Source organism: Lathamus discolor, chromosome 1, assembly GCF_037157495.1.
Source record: "Lathamus discolor isolate bLatDis1 chromosome 1, bLatDis1.hap1, whole genome shotgun sequence".
NCBI lineage: Eukaryota > Metazoa > Chordata > Aves > Psittaciformes > Psittacidae > Lathamus > Lathamus discolor.
This window is the reverse complement of record NC_088884.1, coordinates 102,307,390-102,326,960: the sequence shown is the minus strand read 5'-3', so window position 1 is coordinate 102,326,960 and position 19,571 is coordinate 102,307,390. Positions and strand designations below refer to the sequence as shown.

Genomic DNA, 19,571 nt, shown 5'->3' with positions numbered 1-19,571 from the left:
TACAAGTTATGTTTTATTCTCTCTGCTTTCTTATAAAATATTTTATTTTCTTCAAAAAGCCTACCATGATTGCAGAAATACGCTGTGCCATGTATCAACAAATGAAATATCAAATAAATATGAACAAAATAAATATTTAAGAACACGGCATAGATTATGTATTTGCACAACATAAGAAAATGATTATTGACTTTGTAAACAAGAGGAGTGCTACAAAACCACTGACTTTCACTACCTACAGAGAAAACACTGAGTATCACCCCTTCCTTTCCAAAGCTTATAAACTTCAAGCCACAAACATGGTCATTGTCCCATTTAAGTATTTGCAAGCCCTCTGCTTTTAAAAGTTGGTTTGTGTTGCTACTTTCCCTTCAGAGTCTTCAGACTACTATGTTTAAAGGTTCATTGCAAATTAATCAGCTAGCAATATTTTAAACATTAAAGCTGAATATTTCCTTTCCTCTCTCTGCCAAACTGTTTCATGTTTCCTGCCATTAATTTATTACGGAAGAGAATGCCATTTTTCTTAATAACTGGTACAAACCTAGACAAAATGTTAATATTTTAAGATTTCAGTATTTTTGCTTCAGTAGACTTAATAGACACTGACAATCTGATTACAGCCAACTAAGCAGCAGCTACTATAACTGATCCATCAACCTGACAACCTGAAAGACAAATCTGAAAACTAAAAAATCTGCTGATAGACTGTGTTGTGAACAGGAATGGAGAAAATTCAACCTTGAAACCCCTTCATATACGGTTGGTAAACAGCTTTACACTGTAAGGTGTAGCAGGCTTCTTAAGGAAAAGTTTGCATGTTTAAATGTGATAATGCAAGAACTGTTTACTGAAGTAACACAGGGTAATTTAATTATGGTGAAAAAAATTTGCAAGATCTCAAAGTAATGAGAAGCCTGTGACACAAATCCTAATCTGGCATATGACAGCTGCAGAATGAATTCAAAAGATTTTTACCAGACTAATTATCTGTTAATGGCAAGGCTCTGCGGGACACAACAAATTCCCAAGGTTTAGTTTCCAAGTCATGTGATTCAATCTTTAGCATGGCAGATGGCAGACAATGACAGCATACCGCTTTTATTCCAAGAGCTACACACACCATTTTTGTAACCCAGCACTAAAATTACTGTAATCATACATCAACAAAGATACAATGTTACCACTGGTGACACCTATTTTTGCAGTGATTGTTTCCCACACTGTGCAGCATGTAATTTTTATTAAGTGCTGTCAGCTCTTGGTGTGTACAGACTAAAACTGAAAACGCAGTAGGATTTATCCTTTCTACAGATCTGCAAAGACTCCAGCAAGTTGGATGTCGCTTTTAACAGAACACACATGTTCACTTTTAGCTAAAATATCAGCACTTTTGTTTTCAGTTACCATGCTCTGATTTAAAAGTGCTGACTTCACACCAGGGTCTGATTTTATGTTCACTTACAGAAGTAGTCTGTTCTTTTAACATCCTTATTCACCAACCTGCTAGTGTGATGGCAGTGAGTATTACTAAGTACATTCTAAACCTGCCTCACTGAAAAAGGTTAAATTCACATTCACTGGACCCCAGTAATTACATTCTCAGTAACGTTACACCACTTCGCTAAAGCTAGAATTATGTATCCCTGTGGGGAGGAAAGAAATAAACGTTCTCTATTTTATTCTTATTCTATTTTGGACTATTGATCTCCAGAAAGTAAGGATAAGACACAAGGCTTGCTCTCCTCCCCCAAATTCTGAATACCTTTGTTCCAGAAACCCAAGTTTTCCACTACTATTTCACATGGCATGACCTTTATTTTTGCGTATGCAACAAAGTTGAACAGCTTCTTTGACATTATTATTCACTTCCAATTTAAGACACTCTTTTGAAATGACTCACTAGATGTTCAAGATTCTATTTCTTTTTTAATACTTTTTTTGAGGCAACTTAATCATCACAATTTTGTTACCTTTTCTTTTTTCCTCAAAACTGTAATTGGACTGGTAATATGATCCTCTGAAAATCACGATAAAGTTGTAAATACTTTCTAGGGTAAATCCTAAACCACACATTAGCTGCCTGCAGCCTTTGCACCACCACATGTAATGAAAATCCTTTAGAAAATGCTCCATTAAAAGATTTGTAGCTGCAAAAAGATACCTGTATTTTCATACTTAGGGTATTTTTCAGATCTCTGCATCTATGACAGGGCACAGTTAATTGCAGTTTAGCTCCAGATAACACTTCCTTCCATAAATAACTACAGATGGGAATATTTTTATGTCCATGAATGGAGGCCAAAATTATCTCTTCTACTTGAGTACACTATTTTCCCCTTCTAACAATAATCACAGCTTCCAGTTCTGAGCATACCAATTGAAAGTCTGAATAAAAATATCACATAGTGGTATCCCTGGATGAATTAATTTCCTGCCATGCAGACTTCCTCAAGATTAGGGCCACTTTAATTCTTTTGTTTTCCTTAGGCTTGCAAGATTTGTGTCCCACATGGATAACTCTCCATGGTTGTTCTCTAAAACAATTTTAGCCTCTAGTACAAGCCCAACTTGCCCTAAATCACATTTCATATCAAAATTAGAAGGTTTGCTAGCATTGGATGAAACTTACTCTAACTGTAAACCCTGCTGTATGAATTCTCTGTGGGACGCAGGTGTGTAAACATTCACATTTTAATATAACTGGTATCCAGATTTGTTATTTTATCTCTAGCTCAACAGCATTTCCACAGCTGTAGATAGCCTTTACATACCAAAACCACTCACAACCAAAAGGATTTTCAGAAACCTCAGAGACTGTTAGACTCCATTTATCTGCTCCAGCAAAAATCAACTCTTCATTAATCTTAATTTTACAGTGACTATTTACCACTGAGTTCCACTGGATCTGATTAACTTTAAGCCTATTATTTCTTTTCCTCTACACAGGGAGGACATAGAATTAATTTTCTTTTTCTTTGTTGCTAGGTTTTTGTTTCGGTTTTATTCATCCCCCTGGGATGATGATCTTTCTCTAGTCTAAGCAATCCCATTTCCTTCAGTATTTCTTCATAAAACACGTTTTCTTAGTCATTTTTACTCTTCTATGGGTTTTCTGTAATAAAGCTGTCTCTTTCTGCTGTCATTGCACTGAGTGAGACAGAGCAGAATGGTCATCTGACATGTACATCAGAAACGAGATTACTGACCATAACTTTTGTATGTATGTTGTTTTTCCTCTCCTATGCACAACCATTCACACCATTAATTCATCTTCAGCTGTGATCCTTTGCCACTTCAACCAGAACTACTTGTTGTTTTCTATCTGTGTTCTTAAAAACTAGTGAGTTTAAGGTTACTCACCCTGCTCTACCCTAAGCTATTTTTGCAGTTTTTCAAGATTATTCTGTCTTTTTGGTGTCAAGGATTCCTGCAGTTCATCCTTTTGGTGTGTTTGTTGTGTTTATTTAACTTATCCTCCATTCTGTCTCCCAGGTCATTTATAGTGACTAGTATGGACACACAATCATTAACCCCAACTCAATATGAAATGCCAGTTTGGCAGCAAATCACCAATAATTATTCTGAATAACAGTATTCCAAACATGCATCCAGAAACTAGTGCATTTTTTAGTAGATCATGCTTCTGTTGCCGACTAATGTGAAAAGACAGTCAAAAAGCTTACATTAGACACAAGGAAATAGCCACTGTTGTTTTATTGTTTTCTTCCCCTTGTCAAGTCATTGTTTCATAACTTTTTATTGTTAAAAAAAAAAAAAAGACCCAACCAAACAAGCAACAACCGTTCTAAAATCCCACATGTTGTAACATTTTGTGCTCTGAGCTCAGCCTAAGCCAGCAGACTCCCTGAACAGACATGTGCTATGTTAAAGCCCTTCCAGCCAGTACACATAAATATGGCTATACCAAATAATGTGGAATTTTTTGACTTTTACATAATAGAGGTGTTCCATTGGTGCATATTTACATATAAAAGGGGAAAAAGGATCCAGCCAAACATAAGCAAGTGATTCACTTCCTCAATTTTTCCCCCATCAGTCTCAGAGTAAAGTTTATTTAGCTCAACCTTAGGGACACTCATATCACCCAATGAAAATCAACTATAGGACAATTAGACTGTTCAGAACTCCTCTATACAATTTTTATGTGTTTTCCTATGCTTTGGAGAATAATCTTTATCTCTTCCACACTGGTTTTGTCTGATGTCCATCCAGCAAATAAGAAACATGAGCTTTTATTTTCCTCCTCTGTACTGTGTGTATCTTTTCTGATTTACTTTCCCAGGCTGCTTAGTTCCTACTGTCTTGGAAGGTGCCTCTCTCAGAAGTTCTATGTTCTCTCTTTTAAAGATTATCTAAATAATACTGCTGGTTGCATCTCCATCAATATATTTTACTCGTACATTGCAGCAGTATCAGTGCTATCCACTGCTACATCAAGAAGTCTCAGAAGTAACGCTCCCATTCCCATTCTCTCATACAACATTGCACACACTCTGCTGATGCTTAAGTCAATGATACAACAATATGAAGACCACAGCAATTCCCCTCCCCCAGCAGACAAAGTTACATGTAATTATAAGATAAGCAGTTTAAGGTGCTTTTTCTTGCAGACATCAACCGCAACTTATGAAAAACCATTCTATCCAACACACCTACTCTTCCAGTAGCTAACATTGTCAATAATATCCATAGTGTTAAATTACCAAGTAGTCTGTTGCAGTTTGCATGACAATTTTTAAATTGCTTTCCAAAAGTTTACCCTACCTTTTCTGATCCTTAAGCCTTCAAGGTGAATGCAGGGACTATCATTAGCGTTCTAAGTCTTGAAGCTGGGTGAGGAAAGATTCCTTGCCCACAAATGCCAGACTTCAGTGGGATCAGCAATGCAGAGAATCACTCTCTTTGCAGCTGTCACTGACATTCCTCTATAACAATATATGTCTTTTTAGGTTCTGTGGAATTTATAGGCTTAAGAATATTTTCCCTTCTAATACTTGCAGGTTAACACAGTACTTCAGCTTAAAGTGCTGTTCTAAATTCCAGTAGAACTAGAATTGCAAAAAAATTGGAGCTTTCTATGTTCTCACAATTGCCTGCAGCCACAGGTCAAATCTGTGCTATTTCCAATATATTTGTGAAAACACCTGTATTACATTAGAGCCTGACACATAAGATAAAGGCTTCTTTTGATTTCAATAGCTTTCAACTACACATAATGCCTGATAACATGGAAGCAAGTTTCTATTACAAGTGTTTCTCAGCCTGCAGTGAGATATCAGACAGTGTTGTAGCAGTACAATTAAATGACACACACACACAAAGATATACCTAACTCCTAGTGCCTAGTTTCTTAATTAAAAAAGTGTACTGCCAACAAATAAAATACAGCTGAAAATCAAGTAGTCTTTCCATTAGGCATTAGGTAGGAGATAATTGAACTAGAGTTAAATAGCTATTAAAATTACTCAGTTCATTACAGTAAAATTATTTGAGAAAACCCCACCCCATCCAATTATGTCTTTGCATAAAAAACTGCAAAACTGAGAAAACCAAAATTACTATTTTCCAAAACCTGCCTCAGTAATAAATAGTCAGCTCTCACTGAGATTAAGATTCTAGTAAAAATACTGTATTAATGAAGATACTCAGATCTGAATGACAGAAGCCTATGTGCCAAAAGAATTGAAACAATAATACGGGGAGTATCTGTTCTACTAGTAAATGAGATCTCTCCTCCTCAGCCCTTGTTTTGGTTTCTGCCCTCTACGATGGGTGCGTTAACAGCTCCGGTTGGTCTGCTTAGTATTTCCATTACAAAACAATTACAAAATTCATCAGAGAGCATAAATCTGATGAATACTTCCAAATGTAGTATCTGTTTTCTTCAGTTACCCATCTACTTTTAATGAACACCTTATGCAAAACTTCATTAATAGAAAACTAGGGAGCTTTTGGTTTCAGAGATAGTCACCAACATACCCATGGCCCATCAAAAGATACCTTTAAAATAAGGCTTATCTGTGGTATGTTCTCACTATTTGGGGAATGGAGTATAGAAAAGAAAGGTGGCTCATCCACTTTTTCAATCCTGCTATGGGTATTAATCCATGAAACTGCAACAGAATGCAAGCTTTAAAAGTTACTCTCTTCCTGGGGTGAAGATTTCTTTTTCTTTTGTGTGTCAAATAATATTTCAGAGTTCTGAATGTCTTTTTGTGAGTTTCTCATAGGAAATCCCCCCCAACACATACCCATGTATTATATTCTTTTAAATAATTAGTGCAGGTAATTTGCCATTAAATTGCTGCCCTACACTTCACAATGACTGAAGCTTGAACTTTGTTTAGCAAGACAGAAACTCTCTATTCTCTTCAGAGATAACAAAGGGTTAACTTCCCAACTGGAGAAGTTTCAGTCTGACTGTCCTTGCTTCACAGTAGGACAGTGACAGATTCCAGGAAAACTGCAGCCAAGGAAGAAAAGTACTTTGGTCAAACAAATCTATTAGGCAAACCTCAATGTCAGAGAGACAAAGACCGGAATAGCAGAAGCCTGCACTGCAAAGTTAAAGCCTAGTTACTTTTACAGGAATACTTTTCTTCACATTGAAACCACCACAAAAGTCTTGGGAGGTAAAAAAAAAAATTGGTTGTTCAACAGTTTAAAATTGAAAAGTCAGCCTTGCATCAATGTAGTTAAGTAAACTGTACTAGATAGAGGCTACAGAGTACTAATATGCTAAGTTACAGCATCCTATATTGAAACGGAAGACAAACCAGAAACTTGTAAATGTTACAAAAGATACAGTGTTGCAATTACATGGTTAAAATGATACCATTTAAATGCTACAATGCTACAATTAAAATGTAACAATGTTAAATTAAACCCACATAATTGTCTGTTTTCATACACAATAATCAAGGAAAATAACCAACATGGATGTTATTCTCTGTGTTACTATAATCAAGATTTGCTACAGTCGGGACTAATGATGTAAATAAAAACTATTCTGAAGACATCCTTTCCCTTACACTGCTCTTTCATGATCGTTTCTCTGCTATGTGTTAAAAAATTCTACTGGAAAACAAAGTCACCCTATGTAAACAAACCAACACATTCCCTAACAAAAGGAAAAAATACCTATTTCCTCAGGGATAAAAATATGAAGGAGCAGGAAAAAGAAAACAAACAAACAAACAAAAAAAAAACCCAAAAAAAAACCAAAACCACGAACCCAAACCAAAAAACACAAAAGCCGGAGAAACACAAGAGCTGCATTTATAGGAATGTAGCCATCTACAAAATGCCTTTTTTTTTTAATGGTTGCCTTTCAAGCTGTGCCAACAGTACAATGAGCATAAAAGATCTGCCTTCCTAGCAGATTTAGAAGAATAAGCAATTACTACATTAGAGAAAATAGGCTTAGAAATTTCCACCAACTGGTAATTGGCAGCAAAGCAACTCTATTTGCCAAACCCCAAAAGGCCTTTGGGCACCAACCTCTACGTGTACCAGGAATGAACAAGTTAAAAAAAATAAATCCCTATTGCCTCACACTGGGGTCAGCCCTTTACTTTGTGAAAAATAACAAACAAACAAACATACAAACAAACAAACATCTCTTTGGAAAGAGACTTTCCCCAGAAGTCTCTATCTTCATAGATAAGCAGAAGGAGGCTTTTATTATCAGGGTGTTTAAAGCCATAGGTCTTCCGTCTGGGACACTATATCCCATGGTCGCGTGAATCACAATTCCACTATGGTTGTGCAAGCAAAGGCTCCTTCCCAAAGTATATAGAAAAGCCAAAAGGCCCTTCTTCCAAATGGAAGGGAAGTCCCCATATTTATGCATTACTAATGCTGAAACATGTACGTCTGTAGTCCAAATTTCATTATTGCTTTTACTACAGAAGGACAGGGGGAGATACTGCAACAATTAGAAATGTTACACTTATTTTGGAGCATTACTAATGATCAGCCATCCTCACTGTGGACTAAAGACAGCCATCATCTACCACAGTGACAAATGTGGTGACATTAATGTGTAAGCAAAATATGTGAGATTTACTGTTAATTAACTTTATTGGTCCCTGATACACTACTGCATCTCCCACATCAACGCAGACCAGTGAGTGTTCTATATTAACAATACAATAGAAAAGGTGAATCTGAAATGAAAATCCTAGCTTTTGCAGTTTACTTTCCTGACTCTATTACTTGCTTAGGAATATTAAAATCATTTTATCTATGAAAGTAAGAGAAGACTTCATGGGCAGAAAAGACTAACTACTGTATAATAAATATCCTCAAAGCTATTTTATTATGAATGAAATTAAACATAACTAAATTACATTTCAGACATTCCTAGAAAGGATTCTCTAAAAATAAACAAAATCAACAAACAAACAGAAAACAAAAAAAAGAAACCAAAACCACAAAAAAACGTCACATTAACAAATCTCATTAAAAATAAAACCTATTAGAAGAGCTAAAGAGCACATTACAGTGCCACCAAATACTGAAAAACAGGATCCTTAGTGATGCATTTGCCTCACTATATTTAATGTCAAAGAACAGAAGCTCTTTTCAAGAACTTAATTACAAAAAGGGTATCCATGGAACACAGAACACAATCAGGGAGACAGACCTCCTATCGAGACAATCTGTGTAAAAATAAAAGTAAAAACAAGTTGCAAAGATATGACTACCCCTCCAGAATTATTCATTTCACGTAAAATTCTTGGCCTTAGATCATGTCAGTTACTATCCAGAATGACATTTCTGTCCTTTTGCTACTTAAATAGCAACCTGTGGAAATGAAATGGAAGGAGGCAACAGTATTTTTCTTATACCATTCAGCACTATGTAAGCTGAAAATATGACTCTGCTTCTGAAAACACATATGTATTTAAAGAAGTTTGCTTTAAAATAAACTGCATTATTTAATCAACGGGCACTTTTTTTAGCTATGCAACAGAGTAACTATATGAAAAAGATACTTTTTTTTTTTTTTTTTACTTGAAATGTAAAGTGGTTAAGGTCTTTTGCATTATATAAAATTTTGTTGCTTTTAGCTATTAATATTTTAATACAAATTTTCAAAGCTGCTATTTGTTAACGATCCTTATTCAGAAGCAGGTTAAAGCATATACAGTGAAAATAATTCAAGTTGTGAAAACAAGCTTAGATTAACTCATAATTATTAGATGGTCGCAGCAACTTATTCACATACCTGTTTTCCATCCAGTGTACAAAGTCTCTTGACTACACCTGAATCTAACTTAATGGCTTCTGTGATGTCAGTCAGGACCTGTTCGAAAGAGTGAGCAGTCTTCTTATTCAGCAGAATTCTCACAGCCTTCCGTGGTTTTACTCCACTCCTAATAACAGTCACTAATTTGGGTTTAATGAAATCTTTACTCTCCTTCACTTCACTCTTTGTGGATGACAAAGATGTCAAGGATCGAGTGGACCCAGTCCTAACGTTCACGCACCAGTTTGGATTGACGTTCTTGGTGTAATCAACCTTGCGATATGGTTCATTGGATGCACATACGTAACTTTCACCTGAAAAGAAGATGACATTTTCATAATTTTAGGGGGTTTGAAGATATTATTTGCCAAATAAAAAATAAATAAATAAACTTTTTAATGAGTGATTTTCCTGTGTTTCAACTGCAGGCCATTTTGAATGGAGGACTGTAAATTACCGCAGCTTTCCACCCAAACAATACTCTCAGAGTGGTTTTAACAGGTTTCAAAAGACCTCTGGTTAAGAAATTAAAAAATAAAATAAAATAAAAATGTAGAGGGTAATGTGGGGGTTGGAGATGTTTTCATTTCTTCTGAATCATAAGTTCTGACTGCAGAGTTACTTTGCAAGTGCTTAAATTACTTGAGCTCACAATACATGACATTAAGAGCATTCTCCTACAGCAAATACCCAGACCCTTCCCTACGTATTCCTCAAGTATATACTTCAAGATGTGTACACACATACCTATGCTTAATTATGAATTATTTTGAGGGAACAAGCTTTAACAGAGTAAATTCAAACATCTCAAGATGACTGCCCTGAAGGGCACATTAATTTACCAGGAGTTATTGCCTCTCTACCAAGAATACACTGCTGAAATGTACTCACTTCAACATTTTTAAGACCAAGAAACACCTGCTGAGGTCACAAATGAGACTTTGAGGTGACAGGAATATGAAAGGACATTTACACTTCTCCATTTTAATTTCCTTCCTAATTCAAAGCCTGCACTGCTGTTATCTCCTGAAGTCATAAAAGGGAGGTGAAAGGACAGAAAAGTTACCACAGACTAGTAATACACATTTTTACATCAAATTATTTAAAGCAGCGCCAGTCACGATGCAGATCTAAGGAATTTGCTACTTTTCTCCATTTGTTCAGACAAAGGAGGCTGCAAACTAACTGGCTTTTTTTTTTTTTTTTTTTCTCCTTAGAACAGTTTTCAAACTGTTGTTTGTTGGTTACCACAACTTTTTAATGTCTGACAGCTATACTCAAGATGCAAACCATGGAAAAGTCTGGGTTATTTCTGTAACACATATCCTTGGGATCTCACATATGACATCCAAAGATTTCTCAAAGAGGCAGAGTATTGCCATAAGGATGAAAAAGAATCATTCCAAACTGACAGAAAACACCATTCCTCCAGGCAGAATAGCTACCTGTATCTTAAAAAGCCTAGCCTGTTCGAAGGTTAAAGCTACATGCTCAAGGTCACTGGTGGAATAAACCAAACTCACCTCCTTTGTACACAGTAAGAAGAATAAAGAGCACACATAGATCTATTAGACAATACTTCAAAAGTTACAAAAGTCATACCTATTTTTAGACAGACACTAGAAAACTTTTAAACAACACGTTTATTTTCTGAACTCTAGTTTTGAGAGCTGATCTAGCTTAGAAGGTGTATAGCCGTTTCTAAAATCAAGATAGTAAACTACTTTCAAACCCCTCAAGAATTACTGCGATCTGAAAGACAAAGTACAGTCTGAGGTACAGAGAAACAATTTGGTGTAAATGTTTACGGAGGCCACAGCCTTGCGTATATTCTTCCTCTTCATTCATCCCCCTCATTCCTCCCCATATTCATTGACTAAATGGTGCACAAAATAGAAACCAATACAGACAAAACAAGACTCCTCGTCTTTTCCCCAAACACAAGCAAAGAAAAATGCGTTGGTTTTAGGCCATAAACTCCTTGAATGTGATTTCCACACAGCTGCATGTACACTAGCACTATTCTGCAGATAGGGAAAAAAAATGCAAAAATGCCACACGGCCTCAGATCTGTGGTGACCTAGAAGCTTACACTGCCCCCAGAACGACATGCTAAGTTGCAACAAGTCTTCAAGCAATCTGATTTAACCTGCTTTAAACAAGACAAGATGACCTCAGAAAGTCCCTTCCAAACTAAATTATCCTATGAGTCTAAGATTTGTTTCAGCAGCTCAGCCGCAACAGAAGCAAAGGCTTTCCCCTCTGCATCCTGTAATACCAGATTCAAAGGACTATGCTTATTTTCTAAATATTTTTTAGCCATGTAGCTATCTCTAGACACAACGCTGCTGAATGAGAAGCATCTCAAAGAAGCTGGTAGTATTAATTCATACCAATAGACTTACTAACATAACTGCTGATCATTTTATTATTCTTGCCTCTACAACTACACTACTGTGTGATGCAGAATGGTTTAAACCCAGCCGGCAACTAAGCACCATGCAGCTGCTCACTCAGCTCCCCTGGTCAGACGTGGGAGAGAAAAATCAGGGGGGTAAAAGTGAGAAAACTCGTGGATTGAGATAAAAACAGATTTAACAGGTAACACAAAAGCTGTGCAGGCAAGCAAAGCAAAACAAAAAATTCATTCACAACTTCCTACAGGCAAGCAGGTGTTCAGCCATCTCCAGGAAAGCAGGGCTCTATCACATGTAACTGTCTCGGGAAGACAAACACCATCACTCCAAACCTCCTCTCCCTTCTCCCAGCTTTATGTGCTGAACATGACATCATATAGTTTAGAATATCCCTTGAGTCAGTTGGGGTCAGCTGTCCTGGCTGTGTACCCTCCCAACTCCTTGTGCAACCTCAGCCTACTCTCTGGCAGGGCAATATGAGAAGCAGAAAAGTCCCTGACACTGTGTAAACACTGCTCAGCAGTAACTAAAACATTTCTGTGTTATCAACTTTGTTTTCCAGCAGAACTCTAAAACATAGCCCATATTAGCTACTATAGAATCATAGAATCATAGAATAGTTAGGGTTGGAAAGGACCTCAAGATCATCTAGCTCCAACCCCCCTGCCATGGGCAGGGACACCTCACACTAAACCATCCCACACAAGGCTTCATCCAACCTGGCCTTGAACACTGCCAAGGACGGAGCACTCACAACCCCCCTGGGCAACCGATTCCAGTGTCTCACCACCTTAACAGGAAAGAATTTCCTCCTTATATCCAATCTAAACTTTCCTTGTTTAAGTTTTAACCCGTTACCCCTTGTCCTGTCACTACAGTCCCTAATGAAGAGTCCCTCCCCAGCATCCCTATAGGCCCCCTTCAGGTACTGGAAGGCTGCTATTAGGTCTCCACGCAGCCTTCTCTTCTCCAGACTGAACAGCCCCAACTTCCTCATCCTATCTTCATACGGGAGGTGCTCCAGTCCCCTGATCGTCCTCGTGGCCCTCCTCTGGACTTGTTCCAACAGTTCCATGTCCTTTTTATGTTGAGGACACCAGAACTGCACACAGTACTCCAGGTGAGGTCTCACAAGAGCAGAGGGGCAGGATCACCTCCTTCGACCTGCTGGTCACACTCCTTTTGATGCAGCCCAGGATACGGTTGGCTTTCTGGGCTGCGAGCGCACACTGCCGACTCATGTTCATTTTCTCATCGACCAGCACCCCCAAGTCCTTCTCTGCAGGGCCGCTCTGAATCTCTTCTTTGCCCAGTCTGTAGCTGTGCCTGGGATTGCTCCGACCCCGGTGTAGGACCTTGCACTTCTCATGGTTGAGCTTCATAAGGTTGGCATCAGCCCACCTTACAAGCGTGTCAAGGTCTGTCTGGATGGCATCCCTTCCCTCCAGCATATCAACCAGACCACACAGCTTGGTGTCATCGGCAAACTTGCTGAGGGCGCACTCAATCCCACTGTCCATGTCAGCGATGAAGATGTTAAACAAGACCGGTCCCAACACCGATCCCTGAGGGACACCACTCGTTACCGGTTTCCAGCCGGACATCGAGCCATTGACCACAACTCTTTGTATTAATCCAAAAGGATCTTTGTTTCTTTAAAACAGCAGTGTGAAACTCTCTGCCTTCTACTAGTTCCCTCGCATTAATAAAATAATTCTTGATTATCTGAATAGGTTGCAATACCTGTTTACTACATACTACTTCTTATTAGTTCTTTAAGCAAAAATCTTCACCTCCTGATAAACAAAACAAAGCAAAAAAAAAAAAAAAAAAAAAGAAGTGCTTTCAACTTAAACCAATGGAATACCTTAAAAGAATGAATTTCAAATTGATTCAACTGCATTTAGTCAAGTCTTAAGTTGAAGCACAAACTGTGCTAACTGGGGGAAATTAAAAAACAAACAAACAAACAAACAAACCAAAAACATTATCACAGAATGGTTTGGGTTGGAAAGGACCTTAATATCATTTAGTTCCAACCCCCCTGCCATAGACAGGGATGCCTCACTCTATCTAGTCCATGTCACCCAAGGTTCTGTCCAGCCTGGCCTTGAACACTGCCAGGGATGGAGCATTTACCGCTTCTTTGGGCAACCTGTTCCAGTGCCTCACCACCCTCACAGTAAAGAGCTTCTTCCTTGTATCTAACCTGAACTTCCCTTGTTGATTGCAAAATTTCCTATAATTAGCAGATACAGGAATGACTAATTACTGTAATTACTGGACATCTGTAGCATACTACAGATTGTTTAGTAAGTGTTTTAAATTCCATGCCTGCTTTCTTATACCAGTCATGTAGAATAAACTTAGTAACACATGTTTTACAGGGAAAACAGATTTTACTGCTACACCTGCAAGGCAGACACACATGGCAGCTTTAGAGCAAGGACTGTGAGAAAACACATGCACCAAGTGACTTGCTTGGTTCATGACTTAAAGGATAAAGATTGATGTTTTTATTCTATTGAAATCACTACTCAAACTGCTAATGATTTCACCGCAGCCAGGATCACCCACAGATTCTAAGTTCTATTGAGAACCATGTAAAGTACCAAAAAACCCTGCTAGAAACAGAATATGATTAGGAAACCAATTGCTACTTTCTGCGTAAAGAATGATTTTCTAGGAAAGAGTTAAGAACTTGTTTGGTTTAATAGGGGTATAAGAATAGTTATTCAAAAGAAGCAAATATTTAAGAAAAAAGAAGAGAAAAAGACAAAGGTAAACTAAATCACACCTATAAAGTTAATTACAGAAAGCTTTCCTGCAGAATAGTATATTCAAAAAAGCATACCTAAGAAAACACAACCCCTTTATGAGCAATCATTAATTTTTTGAACACTATGCTATTGATTAAATTCTTATTTTAGCTATCTTTTGAAGCAAAAAAATGCATCTTTATATGTCTGTTTCAAAGAAACAGTAATTTCTAAGAGTATTATCTCTCATTTATATTTTGTAAGTAAACCTGAAAGTGTAATGTTATGTGTAATATTTGCTCACAGTTTCAATGTATGACCCGATTTTAAATCTGTTTGGGATTAATTCATGTATAAATACACACTTCTGATAAACTCCACACTCTATCAGAAATCCAATATTTTTTAACTGATTTCAAACAGTTAACAAAGTAACAGATAATTTTACAGTTTAAATCACATACAAAAATATGTTTGTCTGTTTCACAAACTGACTTGAATGTGATTTTTCGTATGTCTAACCTAAGTATATATCATCTCAATCACTAAGAAAATATTTTCTACAACTTCAGTGGTATTTTGATCAGGGTGTAGCCCCTTTTTGTCATTTATACACCTACCAGCCCTAGAAAGCTGACCAACTCCACAAACAGGCATAAACAATACTTCAAATATTTACGTCATCGACTTCTTTATGGTCATTTTTATGCTTTGAAGGCCCACTTTCCATTTATAGTCTTGAAAGACTAAAGCTAGTGCATACCAGCCTTAGCTGGCACATAGTCACAGCAGTTACATTACTGGAAATAAATATAATGTCTCTAGCTTACAACATTAGCATTAACATGAATCAGCTTCCTAGCTTTTAGACCAGTTTGTGAAGTTAGTCACTGATATTACGTTGAGATTTGCAGATAAAGAACTATAGAGTAATGAAGTAGAAAGACCTATTAAGCAACACTTTCTTCTTTTTCTTTAAATGCAGAAGAGAATGCAAGAATTACAGGCATAGGTTACAGCTGGGACTCTGAACCCAGCCAAACTATTCTACAACAGAAAGCTTAACCAGGCTGCAGAGTAGTTTTGGCAGAAGTCTGAAATCTCCTTCTAAGTTGGCATTGTAATTTCAATAGACCATATGTGCCATCCATCCAACGCTTCATGACAGTACCCAGAGCAATCTAGAAGTGTCAATTCTTCCAAGAAATCCTGCTACCACCAAAAATTCCTGAAATGGGGCATATGTTCACTTTAAAAGGGTAACATCTGCTGATATTTTGGGTCACAATATAATCAAGAAATGGAGTAAGTTTACTTCTGATTCTCTATGTCTTATTAGCATTAGAAAAACAACTAGAAGACACAAAACAATGCTTATTATCAAGGAAACATTACCTGCCTCTAAATAATTTACTTGTACTGCATTAATAACCAGACGAAGCAAGACCTGTGTGTGCTGTGTGTATACAGTTTAAGCACACTGTAGGACTCCAGTTTCAGACAGTTACGCCTAAACATAATACTCACCATTGCCTCACAACAGAAAAACACAGATGATGAACACAGAGTGGATAAAAGAGAAAACAAGACTATGTTGGTCAAATGGACTAACAGCCATAGATCATGAATGGCTTAAATACTGTTTTGCTTACTTAAAAATTCATCTACAAAGGTTTTATTTTGCCACCTATTACTTCGACACTCAGTCACCAGAGATGGGCCTACCTCACTTTTCAAGAAAAGAGTAGGGTGTATGTGAACTCTCCAAAATTCAGCCATGCCATTTTAGGTACTGAAAAAGAAGGATGCACCTTTATCCTTTGTATCACAAGTGTACATCACTTGCAACTATGTGCAGTTTTAAGGAAACACAGTTCCTTGACAACTTGGTGTTTTTCACAAGTTTTGTGAGCTGAAGCCCGCTGCTAGACTTTTAACAAATAGCTTAGAAGCATACGGATTTTCCATCCTTAAAACCAGAGATTACTAAAGAAAGACTTGTAGATATTTCATTTTCCTTAGCATTAGGTTAAACCAACTGTTGATAAGACATACCGTACGTAATGTAAGGAAGAAATTATGTGTACAACGCTCAAAAATCCTGATTTGGGATATTTGAAACATAAGTCTCTGCACAAGGTTTTATGGCTTGTTTTTTGCAAGGTGTTAACAAGCATAAACTTCTACCTTCTGAGAGTCTCATAAAGCCTAATTATTTTAAATGATATACTACATAACTGGGAATGATATAGCTGGCACAGGTAAAAACATTCCTACAGAAAGAAAGCCACTAGTCTCCTTTTTTTTTTTTTTTTTATTTTTTAAATGTGCGTTCCCTGAGAAGCACATAGGACAAGTTTCCAGGTACATTTCATCAATCCATCTCATGTTCCTCAGCTTCTTTTGGTGGAGCTCATTAGTTTCAAGGGTGACAAAAGCTGCTTATTCAGTAAAGCACAGTAGTTATTAGGACTACTAACCTTCTAACTTTAAAAATCACAGGAAAGTATGCCTTTTGTGTTGTGTAACACAAAGGCAAGCACATTTCCAGAACACTGTATTTACAGTATGTATAAAAAGATTGATAAAAATAAAATAATCCTTTTCATGAAAAATTAAGTTATTTATGTCTCTGTTTCCTTCTTTTCTTTGACAGAATTTCCTTCCTTGTTAGTTTTTTACAATTCCTTCACTTTCGTATCACCTTCAATAACCCTTTATAAGTCGCAATCTTCCCTCATCTACAGCATTTAAGTTTCCCATACACTTTTTAAAACCTGGGATGACAACCAGGATTTTAGCAGACGACTAGCTGCTCGTAGCTCTCTTCTGCCTTTATTTAGTCAGGATATTCAGAGACCGTTTCCTCCATGCTTTCACAGAACAGTTGAGGTTGGAAAGAACCTCTGGAGGTCATCTGGTCCCAGCCTCCTGCTCAGGCAGGGTTAAAGCTTTTAGAAGACAATTAAGGCCATCTGGTTATCAAACCCATGTAATATGACATGTGTCCTCCGTGGTAAGTAAGTAACTCTTTTCAGGTAAATTACACTTCTCCCATCCCTTAAATGAAGAGATACACAGTGATGGAACTGTTTTATTTTGCTTGAATGGGAAGCCAACTAACAATTATATCCATATTTCACATCCACACCCCATTGCTTCAGGACTCTAAAACTACAGTGACTCGAATATATATTTGGAAGCATATGCTTTTACTGATTTTTAATCCTTCTTTTGTCCTTCCTTTTTACCCTTCTTTGTTAAACCTGCTACTTTTGCCCCTTTTTAAAGCATTACAGCATTTGGCTTTAGCACAGGAAGATAATCATACCTTTCAGAAGAAGCAAAATTACAAACTGTCTACTTGGAGTTACCACCTGCTTGCCCTGACAAGAGAAAATATATTCTTGACCTAAAATACAGAGTGCATTGACTAGAATCACAGGTACTTAAGCAGGATTAAAAATGTAATATGCAGTAACAATAGCAATGATCTAAGGCAGAAAATATCTAGATTATTCAACACCTCATTTCAAAAGCACACTTTTAATCTGTATTAGTGTGGCAGAGCCCATTTCTTTAAAGCAGGTATTGTCCTGTGTTACATGTCTTAGCCATGCATAAGGACTGACTGCTCTGCTCAGAACCTTCCTACCTCCTGCCCAAAGATTTCACTACATGTGCCTGTTGATTGTCAGCAGAACTGTGCAGACAAAACTACTGACATTTTATAAAGGACTATGTTAATTAAACATTGTAGTAGAAAAAACAAAGACTCTTAGCAATGCTTCCTACCTAGGGAATAATTTCCTTTCACATGCCAACCCAACCTAACTTTTCTTCCCAGGAATACAGTCTACGCTTTGTTTCCTCTCTGAAAATCCAATAATATCTCCTAACTTTGCAGCAGACCTGAACAGCCAGGGCTTTCCTTGTCTTTCGCTACCAAGACAATGAAAGCACAGGATAGTGAGCCAGAGCATGACTGACAAATGTAAAACACAAACCTCTGTAAAAAGGAACCGTTCTTACTATTACCATTGTGTCAAATATTTTTAAAGAAAACTGAAGGATTTAGACAAACAATTGAAAAACTTTGGTAGAGGATAAACATGAAGCCATTATTCCATTATTACTGTTGAAAGGAAAGTATAAAGTTACCCATGGAATCTCCTATTCATAAGCAAAAAACAGTGTAGTGTCTGATGGCAAAGTTGAAAGAAAGAAAACCGAAAGTCACAATATTCCTAACCCCTATCCCCTCCTTGGATCTGTCTGCTCAAGTAAGATCACAAACAGACAATGAAATTCTTCACTCGTCTCATTCTAAGAAAGCAATGAAAACTGTTAAACTCATGAGCCATAATGTTCCCTAATCTACAGGGGCTGGAAATACGAACAACATTTGCCTAAGGCAAGTCCAGCAGAGCATGCTTTTTTGACTGTCATATCCAGTTAAGAAAAGCAATATGTTAAAAAAAGAGCATGTCAATTTTTGAATAATAAACATGGTCTGGTCAAATTTTTTGAATTTTTCACTGTCTCAACCTGTAACAGCAATATTTGAAATCTACAGTATGCCTGTGCATTAGCTATTATCTTCTTAAAATGATAAACAGCAAAACAGACTGCCAAAAAAGGCCAATCCCCCAGAAGCATTCATCAGTGACTCAATTCAGCTAGTTTGGACTACTATGATACAGAATTTGATGCTGCCAGCTTTTCAACCTTAGACAATTATTAACCTAATAAATGGAAAATAGGCCTTAAAGAACTTCCCTGCACTGGGGCTTGCTAATGCCCAAGACCTACACACACAGGTTCTTGTTGAGGAAAGTTTAATGCAAATCTTGCTGGCTTGGCAAGAGTGGCTGAGCACTCACCTTCTGCTCACTTCATAGAGCCATCAGTCACTAGTGAACCTGAAGTGCTGCGAGTTTGGGTACCTGTTCAACAACACTGATGACATGCAAACAGGCTAGGTATTGTATCAAGTAGCCATGTTCAGTCTGGTGTTCATTCAAGTAGCTGACATTGACAGTAGCACTTGAATTTTATTTTCCTTTCTGAAAATTAAAAAGGAATGCAACAAAACACCATTCATAACTAGTTCTGGTG

At 37.2% G+C, this 19,571-nt stretch overlaps 1 protein-coding gene across 4 annotated transcripts in view; it reads right to left on the bottom strand.

The window, feature by feature from the left end:
* The window catches only part of DCLK2 (doublecortin like kinase 2), an 89,288-nt gene that overhangs the window by 66,526 nt on the left and 3,191 nt on the right, over positions 1-19,571 (bottom strand). For all 4 annotated transcript variants that reach the window (XR_010614612.1, XM_065688476.1, XM_065688490.1 and 1 more), the window contains exon 2: positions 9,257-9,591. Coding sequence is in view for 3 of the 4 variants with exons in the window: in XM_065688476.1 (XP_065544548.1) it covers positions 9,257-9,591 (335 nt within the window). In the remaining variant the exon portion in view is untranslated. The remainder of the gene's footprint in view (positions 1-9,256; positions 9,592-19,571) is intronic.